The sequence below is a fragment of the Oreochromis aureus genome, linkage group 6 (assembly GCF_013358895.1).
Source record: "Oreochromis aureus strain Israel breed Guangdong linkage group 6, ZZ_aureus, whole genome shotgun sequence".
NCBI lineage: Eukaryota > Metazoa > Chordata > Actinopteri > Cichliformes > Cichlidae > Oreochromis > Oreochromis aureus.
In genome coordinates, this window is record NC_052947.1 from 22,642,202 (window position 1) to 22,662,036 (window position 19,835).

The 19,835-nt window shown below is 41.1% G+C and overlaps 1 protein-coding gene and 1 long non-coding RNA gene across 6 annotated transcripts in view; one reads left to right on the top strand and one right to left on the bottom strand.

Annotated features, from left to right (window-relative positions):
- Positions 1 to 263: 263 nt before the first annotated feature.
- The window catches only part of tbc1d1 (TBC1 (tre-2/USP6, BUB2, cdc16) domain family, member 1), a 46,293-nt gene continuing 26,721 nt past the window's right edge, over positions 264 to 19,835 (bottom strand). For all 4 annotated transcript variants that reach the window (XM_039612922.1, XM_031728169.2, XM_039612923.1 and 1 more), the window contains 10 exons: positions 19,506 to 19,639; positions 14,496 to 14,681; positions 11,412 to 11,573; positions 10,536 to 10,694; positions 7,967 to 8,067; positions 7,641 to 7,784; positions 5,583 to 5,742; positions 4,394 to 4,563; positions 1,789 to 1,965; positions 264 to 1,694 (listed from right to left, as the gene is read on the bottom strand). In XM_039612922.1, coding sequence (XP_039468856.1) covers positions 1,491 to 1,694; positions 1,789 to 1,965; positions 4,394 to 4,563; positions 5,583 to 5,742; positions 7,641 to 7,784; positions 7,967 to 8,067; positions 10,536 to 10,694; positions 11,412 to 11,573; positions 14,496 to 14,681; positions 19,506 to 19,639 — 1,597 coding nt within the window. In that variant the 3' untranslated portion in view covers positions 264 to 1,490. The remainder of the gene's footprint in view (positions 1,695 to 1,788; positions 1,966 to 4,393; positions 4,564 to 5,582; positions 5,743 to 7,640; positions 7,785 to 7,966; positions 8,068 to 10,535; positions 10,695 to 11,411; positions 11,574 to 14,495; positions 14,682 to 19,505; positions 19,640 to 19,835) is intronic.
- LOC116311136 lies at positions 10,702 to 14,673 on the top strand. 2 transcript variants are annotated; one of them, XR_005613254.1, is made up of 5 exons: positions 10,702 to 11,211; positions 12,389 to 12,494; positions 12,611 to 12,816; positions 14,255 to 14,316; positions 14,533 to 14,673. It is a non-coding gene; the product is annotated as an uncharacterized LOC116311136 (long non-coding RNA). The 2 variants fall into 2 exon arrangements; XR_005613255.1 differs by lacking the exon at positions 12,389 to 12,494.

Here is a 19,835-nt window from a genome sequence, read left to right on the forward strand (position 1 = left end):
ACACTACACGCATACTAACAGGGTCACAACTTGCCCGAGCACGCCGCTTCTCCAACGTCAGGAGTTCTTGTTAACAAACACATGTCTTTGTTTTAAGTACGGTGTACAACGCACGTCTATATACTGGAAACCTTATATCGGTATTCAAAAATGACTGACATGTTTAGACAGGAGGTGGTAGAATCTATACATCTGACATCATGTTGGTCTGGAGTGCAACACACTCACACACACACACACACACACACACAAAGAGAGCTGGCTTCAGACGTGCTGGAAGAATATGAAATGTATTTTAAAGTACAGAATAGCAATAATCATAGTAAAACAGAACATGTGCAAAGAGAGTCAGGGGTAAAAGAAAAATATCTTTACAGTGTAAACCGACAGGTTTGTTGCAATCAGTGAGAACATTGACACGCAGTAACATTCAAACACTCACGTACAGGCACACCAAGCTGCAGCTCGGGCTGAAGAATTCAGTATGTTGCATACAGTAAATGATTTACAGGTGACAGATTGTCTCAACAGCAGAGGTTTTCCTCTTTAAAGTTAGCGTCTTTTGCCGTAATTTTGAGTAGCTCCTCAGTAAATGTGTGCACTTCCCCTCGCTGGAGCGGGACGGCTAGGCTTTCAGATTTTTCCCATCAATGCAGATGAATTGACGTGTGTTTAAAGGTGAAACAACAGGATGTGAAATGAACTGGATTTATTGTGTTGCTTTTCCTGGAAGCTGCTGTAACTTCAATGAAGTTCAAATTGCGCAGGGCCAGGAAAGCCTAGGAAGAATCAAAAATAGTTCACCCCTGATCTCAGAATATGAGCACCATCATCAAACCTAACATCATTTAGCCGATGTTATATTTAACCTTTGCATTACAAAACCCCCCAAAACATTTTGCTGCTGTTTATTTCTTCACCCATCCCTTCATCTCACCTGCTTCTTATAATCTCATTTTCTTTGGGAGGAACTTGTGTTTCTTAATTATTGTGATATTTGTAACAGTGCTCTGAATACTGCAGAGTGGAGTCTTTGTTCTACAAGCTTGCTGTACACTTTTTGCTGCATCCAAAAACACAAACAAACACCATTTACACACACACACACACACACACACACACACACACACACACACACACACACACACACACAGGTGCAAAAGTATTTTGTTTAACAGCCGAGGCCCGGCAGGACAGTCAGCGCCATCTTTGGGGATTATTTATGTTTATTTATTAGAGCACAGGAAGAGAGTACTATCCTTCAACCTCAATCCCATTTCTGCCACTATTTCCACTCCTGCTTCCATTTTAACGTCTGTCCTTTTATCATCATCATCATCATCATTATTATTATTAAAACATTCCAGAGGCGGCAGGATCGAGGCAGAGACTCATTAATCGACCCTCGCCAGCAGGTGAAGCAGCGAGTCCACAGTCCTGCTATCGTGCTGTTCTCTGCCCTCCAGCTTTGATGCTGCTGTGACTGTCTGTCAGACGGACAGTGAAGGCAGCGCCTGTCCGTCGGAGTTGGCGTTTATCCCGAGGCTGGTGAGGAGGCCCTGGAGGTGTGTGATGGTGTTCAGCAGCTGCTTCTTCTCCTCCTCCAGTGCAGAAACCTGCTCCTTCAGCTGCCCCTCTACCTGGGCCAAAGCCTCCACTCGACTCTCCAGGTTGCACACTCGAGCGTGGGACACCTGGGTGAGAACAACGAGGGAGCGGTGACCTAATGGAACAAAGAACGAGCAAAGGCAGCTTCTTCTTCTTTTGTGCAAGTGTGTGTGTGCGTACCTGCAGCTCCTCAAGCAGGTCGAGGTTCTGCTGTCGGAGACTCTGATTGCTCCTCTCCAGCTGCGCGGCTCGCTGCTGCTGGTTGAGGGTCGGGGGCGTGTCCAGCAGCTCATCCTGCAACACGTGGTACTCCACCTCATAGGCTTGGAGCTGCTTGGACACATCCATCTCACAAACCTGAAGCAGAGGCATTTAATAACTCTCAGCTGGGTGAACATTTGAACTGCTTGGAAACAGAAGACTAAAGTATTTTAAATCGTGTTTCTATCGTGTCACACCATCATAAAAGAATGTATGTGAGGAGGATATAAAAGGAATATGACCAGGTTAAAAGTGAGTTTAATTGTTATTTTTACTGATTTGATTGATCTACAACTCTTGCTTTGGCTTTGTAACTATTCAACTGAGTAATAATGGAAACTCAAAGTACTCCACAAAAACAGCACTGCTCCGTTCTGCTTGTGTTTAGCACTGCTGTTTATAACCCGGCTCTCATAATTGAAGCTCGGTCGTTATTCCTAATTGTTCTCACCAAAGACAACACTTGGAGGCAGAAAACAAAAGCAGCCGCACAATCACACAATTCAACGAGACTTCAAACACATTCTGTTTAGAGCTGCTCATTAACTGAGATTTCTCATATATATCTATATATTTAAATTAAAAAAAATAGTTTTTTGCTCACGTGTATGCCCTTTATTTCACTGAGGGCACTTTGTGTTTCTCAGCAAAATTACGTTATCATTACTCACAGCAATGGTGGTCAAAACTAGGAACAAAGCCTCGTGTGAAACTGGGGATGTTTACTCTACAATGTCAACACATTACACACACTGAGCAGGCTGCTGTTGTCCAGACCAAAGAATTTTTCACATTTCGGCATTACAAAACAATAAACTGACCTGGAGTCTCCACACATCCAGTATGTACACTCCCACTTTTCTTATTTTTTTTTTTTTCAGATGAAACTGTGAGTCATAACACATTTAACATAAACACAATCTGATATGAAAAAGTGGCACTGGAGGGAAAGTACCGGCAAGTAAGCAGTTTGCCATCTCATAGAAATTATAAGATAAGCGCATACCTGACCAAGACTATGAAATTTTCACCCACTCAAGTCGATCAACCTGAGAGCCCGATCTTACTGACGTGGTATTTTTCCAAATGGTGACGCATGAGGTAAAATTTACATGACTTCACACACACCCCACCCATCAGCTGCTCTCATCACTGTTGTAAAGGCAGGGTGTGGCTCGCCCTGATAGCCTCTGTCACTCAAGCAGGATATCATTCTCCTTTGTCTCATTTCATCATGAAGCCATTAAATTGTTCCCTTCAACTGCTGCGAGTTGTAAAACCAGATCTCAAAATGAAACATCTGTTCAGTGAACTTAGTAAAAATGTTTTAATAGTTTCGTGAGCTCATTTAGAGCAAAAGCTTTACAAGAGCTAATCTGATGTGCTCAGTGCCTAATAAAGCAGATATCAGCAGGACAGTAACGAGACTTTGGTGTTCATGACTTCAAGTCTCCTGTCTGTAGTCAACTTGTAGTCCGAGTACTATTGACCAATTGCGTTTGAGCAGGATTTGGTTAAACGAAGGTAAACATCTGATAATCGCTGGTTATCTTGTGAATGAAGTCTGGTATGAGTGTGAGTAAAGGCACAAAGTCGCCAAAATAAACTGCAGGAGGACCACCAGGAAAAATTTTTTATAACAAACCTCACAGCTGAACATGGAGGACATTTCAAGGACAAACAAAGGCAAACTGGCTAAAGCTAAAGCTATCCAGAGCTCAGAGCCTCGGTATGAGCAACGGATCAAAGATGTTATGAGAAGAATTATGGAGATAAATGAAAACGATTTTAAATTATATAAATCTTCTCCGCCTCCTTTTATCTGCTAAGCTAAAAGGTTTCAGGTAAAGGTTTCACACCTGTACCTGAAACCTACGGCACAACTTTCCAGCAGCAGAGCATTTATTTTAAGTTTTTGCCTGTTTTCCTGCAACTCACCGCAGTTTGGGGGGGAAACTGAATGTTTAATCATTTATTTTAATACGAAAGTAAAACTTTGCATTGAAGACGAGCTGATTTTTGCCATCTGTTAAATATAGTTCTTAGAAAGAAAACTGAAAGCTGCAAAAATCTGTAGCATTAAGTCACACAGGAATTACTGGATAGGCATTCCTCTGTTTTCACATACGAAGTTCAGATCATTTTAAACAGAATGTTTGTGTTATAAAGGCATAAAATTGTGCAACTGGACAAAGATCAGTATTTTTGTCACACCGGTTGTAGAATCAGTGTTTCTGCATCTTCAACCATAGAAAAGACCACATATCAAGAGTCTACAGTAATAGAAAACACTGAAAAAAAGAAGAAGGTACTTTTTACCGCTGACTAACATTTGTCTAGAATAGTTATGCATCACTCTCTCTTTAAAATGAAAGTACATACGTACATTGTGAACACATATTTCTTTAGGAATTCACAGAGAAAGTCTTTCTCACTGTCCTACATCCAACTAGTTGTTAGTTTTGGTCAATTCTTAGAGTTTGTTTCAAACATGAAAATGAAAAATCACGCCAGACCATCTAACCTGGTTGATGGTTTTCTCCATCTGTACGAGGCCCAGGTTGGGTAGCATGGTCTTGATGAAATCCACGATAGACTCCAAGCTGTCATGCTGCAGGATCAGAGGCTTGTGGCTCCCCAGCAGGCTTAAGGCCACCTTGAAGATGACCTCTGACCCCTGCAGGAACAACATATCTGACAGAGGACAAAAAGGAAGGATAAGTTACGGAGGCAAGGGAGGGAAAAACCCAAAAAACAAAGGGAAAGGAGGCTGGAAAAGGCTCTAGCGTGACGACACTCTTAAATTACATATTGTAAAAATCAATACTGACAGGTGCTGACAGCAGAGCTTACCCTGTTTAATGGCAACTTAAAGGCTCATTAATGGGAAGAATGATTTGACGTCAGCAGAAAACGTTTAAGCAAACATAAATATAGGCCAGTGTGAATCCGCAGAGCCAGAGAGCATTTGTGTGTGTATACTGTGAATACATCAGGGTGTGGTAAGGGTTAGGCAGGATTGCATGAGATCATACAGAAGATTAAGGAATGGCAGCAGAGGTGTGGGCCCCACAGATGATATCAAAGACCTGACAGTGCAAATGTGATGGCCGCTAAGCGCAACACACGCACGTGCACGTGCACGTCAACACACACAAATGAAGTGTTATGCTCAGATGAGCACAAGGAGCCAGTGAGTCTGGTTCAGTGACTGAGTACTATGTAAGAAATTAGGCGTGAAAACAACAGTGCGGAAGGAATGAGGTAGAGAGAAAGGCAACTGCAGAAAACATATACCCTCTGTGGGTGTGATGGTATTTACACAAATGATGAAAAGGTCACTTAACAGATAAACAATAACTGTAACTGACTTATATAAGTCTCAGTGTGCGCATTACTCAATTGAATCCTTTACTTTACCAGAAGTCCCTCCCCATCTCCCTCACCAAACTGTCAGGATTATAGTACTACTTATCTTCAATCAGAGTTACTAAAATTTCATTTAGCTCCGACAATTTCCTTTCAGCATTTTGAGTTCAAGATCTAATTAGACGAGTTACCTAGGGAGTAGAGATAACTAAACATCACTGTAAGCGCCCCGTCATCCTTTTTCCCATCATGCGTCAATACTGCTGTGCTTCTATCAGGAAGAAGAAACAACTTGGCGACCCAGCAAATCCACTGTGCAGAAATAGAAAGCCTTCAAAGCTTACCAAAAACTCTGGCCACAAACCCGAGGGGAAAGTGTGAGGCGAAGACCGTGAGGAACCAGGGGGTGGCGTATAAGCTGGGCCCGATCTCCTGATGCTCCAGGTGGCTGTAAAGATCCCTGTGATAGTCATGAAGCAGCCGCGACAGCTGGTACATCTGGATCTGAGAGGAGCAACAGCACTCTTTTATTATTTCACACATGCTTTAAAAGCTGGATTTGTTGTACATGAACATTTGTAGGATTTTAATAGAGGGTATTCAGGAAGACAAACGTATTGGTAAATAATGGAAAGATGTTTTTTTTTCCCCTTAAGTTTATGACGCAAACACAAGTTTAAGAATGGACCAATAACACGACACCTTATTTTGAGATCACCTCCTTGGAGGGTAAAACGAGGGCTTCCTGTGCGGTATGACAATTATTTTTTTAAGCAATTTTTCACTTATCATTAATGAGCCACTCAGTTCATTCACAATAGCAAAGTATAGAGTATTGCAGTAAATGTGAATACGTTCCTAACTCTCTCATACAAAGTGCTGCGGTGAGGTCATATCAATTTGTCTTTCTACAGAGCAACTAAAACGTTATCCGTGGTAGATCACATCCACACCAAGTTTATTGAAGGCGCCTCATTTAAAGTGGTATAAAAAATAAGTTTTGATTAGATTAATGTTAAACTGAAATGCTGACAACAGTGACACTGAAACTAGTAAGGGTACACTATGGGAAATGGCCTTTTTACCAGTGCAGATGTCATTTAAGTGTATGCTGCTGCCTCACTGTGTATTATCGTCACTTAACACTCGAAGAGAACAACACAGTTTATTTTTTAAAACCATCTTTAATTAAATTTCACGTTATTTATGATCGGGATTAGCCATATGAGTCTTTGTACACAAGGATGGGAAAAACTATTATGCACCTCACAGGTGAAGCAGACTTCAGAACTTTCAGGTTAGGCCTCAGCCACACAGGGCGGTTGTTGACTGCTTGGCAACCACTATTCCTGGGTGAAAATGAGTATGCAACCAGTTGCATGAGGTTCCTTGCAGTTACTATGAAATCAGTCACACAGACCTAGAGTATACTCAGTGATCCTGTGGCCACCACGGACCTCAAGGGAAAAATGTGTATACCTCAACCAGCTGGTGAGTAGCTGCTGGTTGCCACTGAGTGAAATTGGTCACAAAGAGCTACATGGTGCTGCCGTAAAAGCTTGTAATCACTTTGGTTAACAGCAGATTGTCCCAGTTGGCACAGTTTGTGTGGAAGAACCTGCCTCACTCCGTCCCTAGCATCCTCCTCATATTTGCTTTGACAATACAGAATTTCTCGTTTTGACCTCAAAAATCACAAAATGATTGATGAGTTATTATCTGGTTTTGTTCACTCAGTGTAAGATGGGGGATTCTTCACAAGATGCGTGTATAACGTTCACAAAGTGGAACGCTGTCAAGCACCTTTTGGATTTATTAATTAAGGATCATAAGCACGAAGATCATAACAGCACTGTTCGTTCGTATTCATAGTTTGAAGCTTGAGAAAAAGCAACAGTCTTGTGCAATATTATTGTAGAGTATGCTGCATGCTGTACTAACATTTTACCTTCCAGAACTCCCTGGATTAGCTCACAAGCTTTTTATTGGTACGCAACCTGCGCTTGAATTCAGGAACAAAATACATGATGTTTAGCATGAAAACAACATTGTTTAGCATTTAACCATAGTATGTAGCTCTTTTGATTTTAGTTCTATCAAAAGATGAAATTCAATTCCACACTGGAATTCAAAACCAATGACGTAGTTATCTGTAACACGAGCCCTATTTACCAACATTGTGGCGAGTACTAATGCAACTAAATTCCAATGCCAACCAAGCACTGAGACCATGTCTCAACCTCACCAACGCTCCAGCGGCCATTAATTTACTGATTTTGTTTGAAAACATAAACATAAGCCGACGTGTCATCTACAAAAAGTATTTAAGAAAGGGAAACATAATGTAGATTAAGTTGTTTTGGGACACTGAGAAGAGAATATTGTGTGGGTGAACACTGTACCTGCAGGATAATCATGTCAGGCCTGTACTGTTTGCGGAGCCCAGCATCGTACATTAGAAATTTGAGCATGTTGAAGGCGTCTTCTTCCCCCATGTGTAAAAGCAGCACTCCAGCGATGAAGGACAGGCCCTGGCAGTATCCCACCTACAACAACGACAACCACAAACTTGATGCCGACAACACAGGGGAGGGAAAACATCTCAAGTCTAAAAGACAGGTAACAGCTGGCTTTTTTTTCCTTCCTTTTTCCACTGAATATCAAAAGAAACATGCAGAATGAAAGAGGAGAAAGGCAGAAATAAAGCAAAAACAGAATTAAATGATACCTCAGGGTCAAGCAGTGAGTAGGCTTTCAGGATATTATAGAGAGACAGCTGCCCTGCCCCCAGCTGGGCTTGGAAATATGGATGTGTAGGAAAAGTACGACCTGGAAGAGAAGAGCGGAGCGGCATATTATCTCTCAGCAACGTCCGTATTTTGCATTAAATATTATTTCAGACTAAGCATCTATCTGCTGCACCAGATACGCAGTCGAAAACAAAACTGACACAGTTGTAGAAGTGTAACATTTTCTTCTCATGGTTTATTTTAATTCGCTCTATTCTATTCAGCAGCATCTGGGTGTGTCCATGTTTCTGAACTTCGCTGTGGATGCAGAACTTCTCACTTTGCTGTTGATGTTAAAAAGGAGCTCAGTGCAGCTGCGTGCACGTACTCTTTTGGAGCAAACATGCTTACAAACAGGTTCTTGAGAAGCGCACAGATGAATGAAGCTTTTTAAAGAGAACCAATCCCCATGCTTCAGAGGCTTAACGTGCATTAGTGGATCGGACGTGTATGTTTCAAAAATGACAATAAGGAATGTACTCCATTAAAAAAAAACAAAAAAGCACTCTAAGCAAGGACAGACTAGTAATTGGCAGGTGTGTGTCAGGGGACTGAGGACTTGATTTAAAACCTCACATCACAAACTGTAGAGAACAGAATGAAAACCGTGTGAGTGTATATTAAAGGAATGTGCGTGGGGGATTTAAGCTGGTGAACATAATGTCATGACTCCCTCCCCTGCCTGGAGGAAAGTGTGTCTATTCTGCTACATAATAGGTGTGGGAATGCGATGCGTTACACCTACATGCTAAACCTAATCAAAAAAAATCCCTCTTTTGCTTGTTTATGTGAAGGAAATAGCCTTGAGCTGCCATAAATCTTCTACCTGCATTCTTTTTTTTTGTGGCTCCAGTGTGACAAACACTGTGTTTGTCACACTGCATATAACACCTTTATATTAGGCCATGTACGCAAACCGCCAGTTTGTATGTGTACGCCGTTAAAGCTGTCCCTGCCCTATTAGATGTAGAGTAAATAACATGAAAAACACAGGGTCAAAAGCAAAAACTGAGGGAGGGGCAGCGCTACAGGGACAGATCTGTGGGTGGATGTGTCTATGTATATATGTGGGTGTTATATGGGTGGGGTGTAGGTAGTGAGTGTATGTGGGTTTTTGGGTGGGAGGTGTTGGGAGCATTTAAGGGAGAAAGTGTTAAAATGAGGTTTGACAAATACAATAGAATATATGCAGTTTGTGTGGCGTTTGCTATGTACATTTGACTTCTTAGTATCACGCAGAAGGAAATTTACATTTTTGACAATACTTGTCAAAGAATGACCATAAACCAGTGGGAACGATGAGGTGTTTGGCTACGTGAATTTATAAACGTCACACACGCCACACAAAGAGACTGACAAATTGATTATTTAAAAGCAACAGTTCTACTAAAATCTTGCATTTTCTTTTCCTTTATGCACTGTAGCTACAGAGTAGTGATTATGCTTGGTATGCATGCTGACTGAAGCGCCAAACAAAAGGATTAGAGAGGCTCCTGTGCTCAGAATCAGCTGTTGCACCTACATTAAAGGTTATAGATGTTACAGGGTATGACGACAAAGAATCAGACACTTTACTTTCTAAGTAAATATGGCTCTTAAACCATTAAAGGCATTCTCCTTATAGCCTTTCAGCTTGCTTGTTATGTTTGGCTCACTCTTTGGAAGTGTCATTCTGAACACCTGAAGGCGAATCTGTGATACACACTGTCAAAACAGCAACTCTTCAACCCAGATTTCATTTTGGGAAAGTGAAAGAAGACACAGGGAACCAAAGGTGCAATGATTATATAGCTGTAGCCAAAAAAAAAGAAAAAAAGAGATTTGACAGTTTGTGCTGCGTGTTCAAGCTGAGACGCCTCTGGGTCATTCCAGCAGAACTCAACACTGACTGTCTAAACACAAAAACACAAATGATGCTCCTGATTGGGCTTCAATGTTAAAAGATCAGGTCACGAGGAGGAAACTGCCAATGTGAATCTGCAAGTGGTCTAAGTGTGACTGTCAGGGAGTCATCCAAATGTAGCAGAAGGACATAAATAAGAACAGAAAAAAAGGCAATGGAAATAACAATCAAGTTTAGCTCAAGAGGTTTTTTTTGTTTTTAAATTACAGGTTCTTCAACAGGAAGCCTGCAGGCCACCGATCACCAGCGGTAATCAGGGGTTAAAATGGGATTAATAATGTGTTGGCAGTGTTTGTGGCATACATAGCATTTCGAGAAAATCTATTATTTAAAGAAACAACCAACGTACATTTAGCTGTAAAAGAAAGTGTGTAGGCATTTTATGCATACAACGGCTGCAATTAGATTCAAGTTATTAGACTTAACTGACGACATAAAATGTGTTTATTTATTTACTGTTTTGAATTAAGACTGTGATTTGTAAAATATACACATTGTTAAAAATCACTTTTGTGACATTGACGACATGGGAAAGCGAATGTACCAGCCACAATTAGATAACCCACACGCAGTTTAACCCTGCGTGTTAACCGTGCATGCATTACCCAGGTCGATGAGGATGGCATGTTGCTGTGAGGTGAGTTGTTTCAGCAGCTCTTTGTATGGAGTGTGATTAGAAGGGGGCCGGGAAGGGACTGTCTGTCTGAGCCGGTACTGTTCGGCGAGAAACTTCCAGATCTCTCCTCTGTGCTGCCTTGGGACACCTGCCAGACAATGATAAAGGAAGGAGAGGGTGATGAGCACAAACGTGGGACACAAAGCTACCATGTTGAGTGAAACGCGTCAGCCATGTCCAAAGGGATTTCAACCCTTCTTGAGTTATTAACTATTTGTACATGCCTGTAGAACTTAGTAACATAAGTTGTCTCCATCATAACTTTAATCTACTGATATCTCGAGCATCGTTCAATCACTGCTTGCCCGCTTCTTGCATGCAAAATTTACTCTCAGCTTCCTGTCAGATGGATTATCCAGCTTGTATCCCTAATTCACCAGGTTCTCAGACTGCTATTTGTTATATGGCGACCTTTCTGTGTGTAAATACGTGTGTTGGACTCGTTGTTCGAGGCCGTGTGCACAGTAGATAACCTTCCTGTCCACGGTGCAGAACATGCTGATACTAGAAAATGGACAGAACAAAAAGGCCTGATGATTAGAGACACGCACCAGCGATAAAAATGTCAAAGGAAATAGACACCGAGTTCACTCTGCGCAAAAACAGTGAGTAGAATACTTCATGGAATTCAGTCACCTTGCTTTTGCCACATTTTAAAAAACAGTTATGAAGATAAGTTACAGTTTTTGGAGCTTTGTGCGTTAAAGTTTGGTCAATATTTGCAAATCTCTGCTGATTTTAAGAAGAATAAACATTTCCAGGAGAAACTGATATAGAGTGTGTGTTTGTGGAGCCAAGTGTGTACCTTGTGCAACTGCAGTATGTATGGTCTCAGCGTCAAATTTGACCTTTGCCCTCCCGGGAGTTCCTAGCATTTTCTCCCACACCAGCGTGACCTCCTTCAGACACGGAGTGATTTCTTCATAGTCCAACTTCAGGCGCTTGTTCTGCAGATCGTTCTCTGATGCTACAAACACAAACACACAAACAACGCATGTGAGAAAAAGCAACAACACTGTGTGTTTGCTGGTGGAGCTGAGGTGTTAGGACTAGGTTTCTGAGAACTATTTGAGCGCATCATCTCATCATTATGTGCGCTGTTCAAAACTCTCGAAATTATGCACTATCGATTTCAGTTTGGTTTTGCGTATTAAAATGAGCCTCACACAGCACCCGTGCACTTTCATAAATTACTAATCCTGACTTTCGTTCGCTCTTTGTTGTGGCAAAGTAATGAGCAGAAACATGCAGCTGCACTGCATTAATACACTTCTCTGCAAAGGCAGAAGATACAAGTGATAGTGAGTGAAAAAAAAGAAAAGAAAATCACTAAACAGGGGTGACAACTTGCTTGATGACTCCTCAGGTTCTTTAAGGAAGGTGTCCCCTTTACATGGCATTCAGAGTGCAATTTACTCTACTGTGGTTAACCATGCTGATTATAGAAACTTTACTGTCACTAGATCTGCTTTTATGGGTGTTTTTTTTTCAACCCCTTCAAAGGAACATAAGACCACAGCTGTCTGTCCGAGCCTCCACAACATCCTGTAGCTGGAATTCTCAATAGATCCCTTCAGTTAGTACAGAAAGTGTTGCTCTAAGCTATGAAACCCACAGCTTTAGCTCTTGTTTACGACCAACAGTCAAAAAATACCCCGAGGATGCCTTAATTTTCACATGGAGACACACATCTTCTAATTACCAATAACTGGAGACTTACATAATTGCAACATCCCCTTGATTTATGAAACTTTTTTGTTTGTTTTTTTTGGTTCGACGTAGAGGAAAACCCTCCCACTGGACTTTCAGGTTAGTACAGTTTACAAACCAAACAGAGAAACACAAACTGAATTCCGTTGCAACATGTTGACACCAGTGATCAAAGAAGGTGAGGGCACACCCAGCACCCCTCATCTGTTCCTCTCTCTATGACAACACCCTTCCTCTCTCCCTCCCCAAATCTCTTAGCCCAAAACCCATGTTTTCTCTCTTTTTTCTTCTCAGTCAATCCCACGTCTGTGTAGTCCCACCACCCTATCCCCCTGTGGACGCCCCCACCCTTTCCGCTCAAATGTGGTGTCCACCCAGTGACCAGCTGCAGCTTGGCTGCGCTCAGGAGAGTGATATCATCATTACAGGAGAGGACAGAGACAGAGACAGGAGGCCACCCATCGCAGCCGGCACTGCAAAGAACTCTAGGAAAATAAGGCGTAAGAGGAAAAAAAGGCTGAATGAATATTTTTTAAAAAAAGAAAGACTAGCAGCACAATTTTATTAAGCAACCTAAGAAATGTTATTTTAGGGCTGCTTTGAACTCACAAAATAAACGGTCTAAGGAAAAAAAAGCTGTATGAATGCCATTTATGAGACATAAAGCAGAAATGCAGAGGAATGACCTGGAAGGCGTAATCTAGATAATAATGGGAAAAAACGAATAGATGCTGAGGCTGTGGCTATGCCGTCTGTCTTATCATCTGTTCAGAGCAAGCAGTGTCTCGTCACTCAGGAGTGGCACACTGGCAGGAGCCCAGCTAGCACTCCTTCTCTTTCCTCTGTCTAGCCTTCTCCTTGTCTCCTACTTTCTTTTCTTTCTCTTTCACTGCCGCCGGAAAAAACTCCACCCTTGATAACACACAACAGGATAGGATAACCCACCCTGGAGCTGACAAAGATACGCACACATTGATGGACGCGCACGCGTGTGTTTTCATAGTTGACCCACAAACCAGGCGGTAGCGAGAGAGATAAACTCATAGAATGGAGGATACGGAGTCGGGCTCCGCCCAGACAAATAACGGACAGAAAGGTGGAGTGCACGCTGTGGGAGAATAAAACACAATAAAGCTACAGAGCGCAAAGAAAGCCGCCACACGCTGGCAATGTTTGAATTGGTGTGTGTGTGTGTGTGTGTGTATTGTAATCAGAGTGTCTGCGTGAGGCAGAATTGTGAGGCTGTGGTCCCAACTGTATTTTCTTTTTCTTACATCAATATTGACCGACATTCGTTAATCCACACTCAGGTGTAGCACCATGCGCTTGTCAATTTATGGTTCATAAACAGCGGCAGAGGTATGACACATGGCTAGATGGGTGTAGATATGAGCCAACTGGGTCAGGAAAAAGGTGGTGCACTTGGCACACCCTTAGATGTGCCTACCAGCAAGCACTTTTGGGCGCGCACACACACACACACACACACACACACACACACACACATGCGATAACGTGTTATATAACTTGATCATTTGTGGTTTGTGTTTTTAAATAAAGAAAAGTAGGTGTATACTCAATTTGCAAAGCTTTGTGAGCATACATTTGGAAAGGCGTGTTGCCAGTGTCTTAAACAAAGACTCATCCTACTTTTTAGCTTCCAGAGAAACCAACTCATTGTGTAGTCAATGACTACCCGATGAGCCAAGTGAAACAAACAGTACCTGCATGTTATCATGTAGACAGAGCAAATTCAGACAGAGCTGCAGTAATATTTACACCTCAAAATTTTTAGAGTTAAGGGCTAATAAAATACACTTTTTCACAGCAATAAAGCATCATTTGGCTCATCCAGTTTCTCTTATTTGTGTGCATTTCGTTTTGATGTGTACATCTCAAATTCAGGCAAACATTGATGTTTTTTCTCCACCTCAACAGGATGCTTGAGTAGCTGCTGCGTAGATTACGGGCTGAACACAACAACACTGTGAAATGCGATGGTAAAGTTTGATTATATGTCTCGCTGTAGAGAAGTTTAACTTCTGTGTTTAGGGTTATTTTTTAAGAGTTGTTACTTGTAAATATGAATAAATCTCAAAAGTCAGTGTGGGCTCATTGTGTGTATCTGTTTTTTTGTTTGTTTGTTTGTTTTTTTGATCCCTTTATTCATCCAGCTCACCTTGTAGCTTCTGGTTCTCTCTCTCCATCCTCTGCAGGAGAATCTGCTGCAGGATGGCCTTCTTCCAGAGATCCCTCAGCTCCTCTTTGGTTCTCTTCGTCTTCTCCTCAGGCACCGGTCTCATTGCCGTGTCCCCAGATCCTCCACCCACGATCTGGCCCACAACCTGACAGGCATCAGACCCATCTTAAAGACATTTAAAAGATTATCATATTAGTTTACATTAGATTACGTTGCATAAGATGTTTACTGTAGCAAATGTAAAAAAGATCTTAATTTAGACTGAGAAATGTATCTTTAAAAACAGTTTTGTTTTGTTGAGCAAAAAAGCAATAAACACTCAAACCAAGTCATTTCAATTTAAAATGAAACAGACCCACAGTTCTGCGTTTGTGTGTTACATGTGTTGTGATTCTTTCACCATTAGCAATGACAATAAGCAAGACATTTACATTTCATTTACACTTCATTTACATTTGTTCAACACTTTACTTTGTTTACAGGTATGAACAAAACTTTTGTTCATACCTGACGGAGGCGAGTGTCAACTTCTTACTTTCATACGGGTTAGTATAAAAAGGAACAAAATCATCCTCTCTAAAAATTCAAGTAGCCTTCCAGACCCCTCTCCCTCTCTCTCTTTCGGTGAACCTCACGGACACTCGTGCAAAACAACAAGAAAATGCTAAACATAGATGTATTTGACACAGTTGGGTGCAACACACAGACAAAAAAAAAGTGTTTGTGTGACTCCACCTCAAAGTACAGGGTGGATCCCAAACCTCAAAATACCCTGTGTTGTTTAGAGGAAGGACATACCAACTATCCAGATAGCACTTCTCTTTCAGTTCGCAGGAATATCACGATTGAGCCTGATCACTAAAATACACACGCACACACATACCTTAGCCTAACTTAGGTATGCAAATCTGATGCTTATCTTGTCAAAGACTCTTCTGAGGAAAAACAAAAATATGTAAAGGTCACCCTTTCAATACTACAAAAACACTTACATGCGCATCACAATGGCGGGCTTTGTGTAAAACAAGTCTTATATTTGTGTAGTGATCATCTGTGTCAGAGAGTGTTTCTAAGACATGCTGAAACCAGCCGAGTCACCACACAAATTTATGGCTCTTCAGTTATAAAAGAGGTGAAGACAAAGCAAACTCATGGCTGACACACACAGAAAGACACTCAGACACACACACACACACACACACACACACGTGCACAACTCTCTTGACAGATTCATGTTTTTTACTAGAGAGAGACCGCTGCCGCAGTTTCAGCAGAGGACTGGTGACAATTTGTCTTTAGGTGAAAAAATGTCAAACTTTCAAACTGCAATACTTGATGACATTAATTCACCGCCCACTTACCCAAAATAACACTATAGTACTGCATATTCTTCATAAAAACATAAAAACTACACACACACACACACACACACACACACACACACACACACACACACACACACACACACTCTCTGGCACAAAGTGGCACAATCCACTCCCTGTGCAAACAACCTGGTCAGAACCAGGTTGCAGTGTGCACACACACACACCATGCAAAGTGGGTCAACAAGGCTGGCGCTTTCCTCTGGCGCTGTCTATGTATGGACTGTCAACATGACCTTGAGGCACACTGCCACTTCCAGCAAAACACACACACACACCACGCCCATGACCTCATGCATCTACGCACACACATAAATACACACCCAACAAGTTTAGCACTGCATTCAGCCAGCACAAAGCCCATCACACTGACTTGTTAAAAAAAAAAAAAAAGCCCTGTTTTTCCCTTCACTTGCTTGCAGTTGAGCGTCAAAGTAAACTTTGGCTGCACATTTCATTAACTGAAACATTTAACACGCTTTATTAAAGGGCAAATTCATGCAGAAAGACAGGACTTCACCAGTCTCTGCACATTCAGTGTTAAAGTGAAGAAAACAACCACATTAGTCCAACATACCAATCTGATTTTATGAAATACAATATCCACCCAACAGACTCCAATGGGGTGTGTGCATGAGTCAACATAATAATAGGAAAACTACACAATGTTACTTACTCCTGAGAAGAATACCACCTTTGTGAGGATTTAAATATTGCTGAAGGTGCACCGGGGAGGTATTATTTAACTGTATGGAAATCTTTGTAGCTGTAATGTGCTGTTAAAGCCACCATGCGTAACATTGGGAAACTGTGATCTTTGGCACCCCCCAGTGGTTAGATCACAAAAAGACGCTCTAGCCTTGGGACTAATATCTTGAGGGCCTCTTAGTTAACATTTTAATAACTTGTCTAGACAAAACAACCAACAGGCATTCTAGTTAACAACACATTATGTGCTGCACATACATGTCCAAACAACACTGACATCATGGGAGTGTAGGACGCCGCCAGTGCAAACTAGTGAAACTAGTTAGTCTCAATGAGTTTTTGAAAAGCAGCAATTTAGCAATTAGCCGATGAATCAAGGAGTCAGTGGACATAAAAAAAACAATAAAATCATAATAATGCATGCATGCATGTTACTGAGAGAAACAGTGTACGCCCTGTTAGTCCAAGTCCTCTAATAACACAAAATAAACACTGACATAACAAAGTACAGAAAACACTTTTCTTCTTTTTATAAATAAAATGCACTGTGTGAGAAAACGGTTTTATATCAGCACACATGGATCACGCTTCCTTCCTGCTCAGTGCTTACTGGCATTACAGTGTGAGAAGCTCAACTATCTCAACTGTCAACACTTCTTCTGTCCTGAGTGCACCGTACATATAATTATGACACAGAATCCAAAGACATGCAAGCAGAAGCATGATTAAGACATGTCCAAAAGCTGAAATACAGGCATTTTTATGTCAACATATGTTGTGATTGATATTTCAAAGTTATCTGAAGTCAAAGCAACTGTTCACTACCCAAAGTTCTACAGTTTTCTACTTGTAACCGTCGTACCTCAAAGGTATTTGACGGAGCTGTCATTCCCCAGGCAACAATTACTTCTGTTTGCTCAAGGTTTTCAAGCTTTCAGGTGAATCTTCATTTTCAAGCATTCAAATAATCAACCAGCAGCATTAGACAGTGAAGGAATTTATACTGCAGTAACACAAAATTAACACTCCAGCAGAATAATCATCTAGTGTAGGGGTCCCCAACCCCCGGGCCACGGACTGGTACCTGTCCGTGAGTCATTTGGTGCCGGGCCACGAGAGTTGAGGCTCGGGTGTGAAATTTATGGTTTTCAGAGTTTTTATCGGTTTTAGAGTTTTAAAAAAAATTGTTTTTATCGTTGACTCGGTTTCCTGGGTCTTTTCCCTTGTGTTATGAATAAATCTTCTTTTTTTGGTACCGGTTTTATTTCGTTGTATTTACCCATGATACCTTAAAGGCAGGTCCGTGAAAATATTGTCTGACAAAAACCAGTGCGTGGCATAAAAAAGGTTGGGGACCGCTGATCTAGTGCCATTACTGGATTTGTAAAAAAACAAAAAAAACCCCAAAACAAATAAAAAGCACATGAATATATCACAAACTCTTAGTTTGACCTTACATTTTGGAAAATATCACTTCAACGTCAAGAAAGAGGTTCCTGGGCACTATTTGCTCAGTTTACTGATCAATTTACTGATCATTTCAAAGGTCTGGGGCTTTTCCAACAACTGTTAGTATAATCAATTCATTACAGCCCTACATAACAACAAATAAACTTAAATATAATATAAATATATGTTTAATGCATGACTTCTGTAGGTTAAAAAAATTATATTAATAACAAAGAAGTAATGAAAAGCATACTGCTTCACCAAAATGGACGAGATGAGAAATTAAAACTTTTATGATAAACAGATAGGGAGTTACGTTTAAGTTATGAATCTCTGCCTTCAACTCTTCTGAGAGTTCTTAGCATAAAACTAAATGAAAGAGTGACACACAGTGGAAATGCTTTGTGTCTGCACCGCAGGAGCAGATTTAATAACAGTGTAGTAACAGCTTACTGAAGCAGCGCAGTCTCAATTTTGCATATGTACATGTAGGAGTTTCCTGTTTAGACTCTGCTTGCAAAAACTTTAGAGGAGTATTAAACTGAATAACATGTGATTTACTAAGGTATGCAGTACGCAAGGTACTTCAACTGAGTCAGATTTAATAGGAAACAATTTATCTACAAATGTTCATGTTCCTGTGACAGTTTCTCCTATGAATGTTTGTGTATCTGAAATGGCAGGTGGAGAGGTTAACAATGCGAGTGCATAACTGGGAACAGAGAAAGCCAAAGCTTTGACCCTGTTTTTTTTGTCATATGTTTTCTTATTTCTACACAAAACTCTGTCCTGTATCTTTACTCAGTAGTGTGCACACACACAAAGTTTGACTTTTAGTTTGCTCAAAGTCTTGCTCTAGTAACACACACTTGTACCACTCTCCAGCAATTTCATTTACAGCTGGAAAAAAAAGTACTTTTGGTAAAGACATTACTCACTCCCTCATTAGTTCTGCTCATTTTCAGCCTGGTAATTTGCAATTGGTAGAATGTATTGGTCATTACATGAACTGGCTGTGTCATGTTTATATAAATCAGCATACTGTCAGTTGACCACCCACATAATTTTCCACTCCATCAGCGCATTTGTTAGCCTCATGCTAATTTGTCATGCTTAAGAAACCTGGGCTTTAGCAAAGCAAAACACATACACACACCCTTCATAGAGCGTGTTTTGACTTTCAGCTTTGCAAGCCGATGTCAGCTTTTCTGTTCTAAGCTTAGAAGTGGATCCAAAGTTAAAATTTACATTAGCCATTAGACAGACTAATGCACCAAAGATAAACAGGATTACAACTAATTTCACACAAGAATTGCTTTTTAGAGCATGATGACAACACAGCCTGTTGGGGTTATCTACAGTCTCAAGAACAATGAGGGGTCCAGCATGAAGTGAATTATGTCTTTAACCATGATTTCAAAAGTTTTAAGTGTGTGTGGGCGTCCCTTACCGATGGAGTCTGTGCCTTTCTGAGGTGTAGCGACCCGCAAGAAGATCTGCTGCCTCCACGAGTGGCGGTGGCTGCGCTGAGGGCTTTCCCCGACCCCGCCAGCTGCACTTGGTGTGGAAAGCGCCACTACATCACTGACAACACAAACACCCAAATACACAGATGTAGTTACAGATGTGCCCTGATAAACAGTCAATAGATAGATAGAACTTACCTTTTACACATACATGTATGCATATGTGCATGTACACATATCAAAACCACTTTAAAGACTGTATGAAACCAGAAGTACAGATTATGACTTTGCTGTTACTAACAGATATTTACACG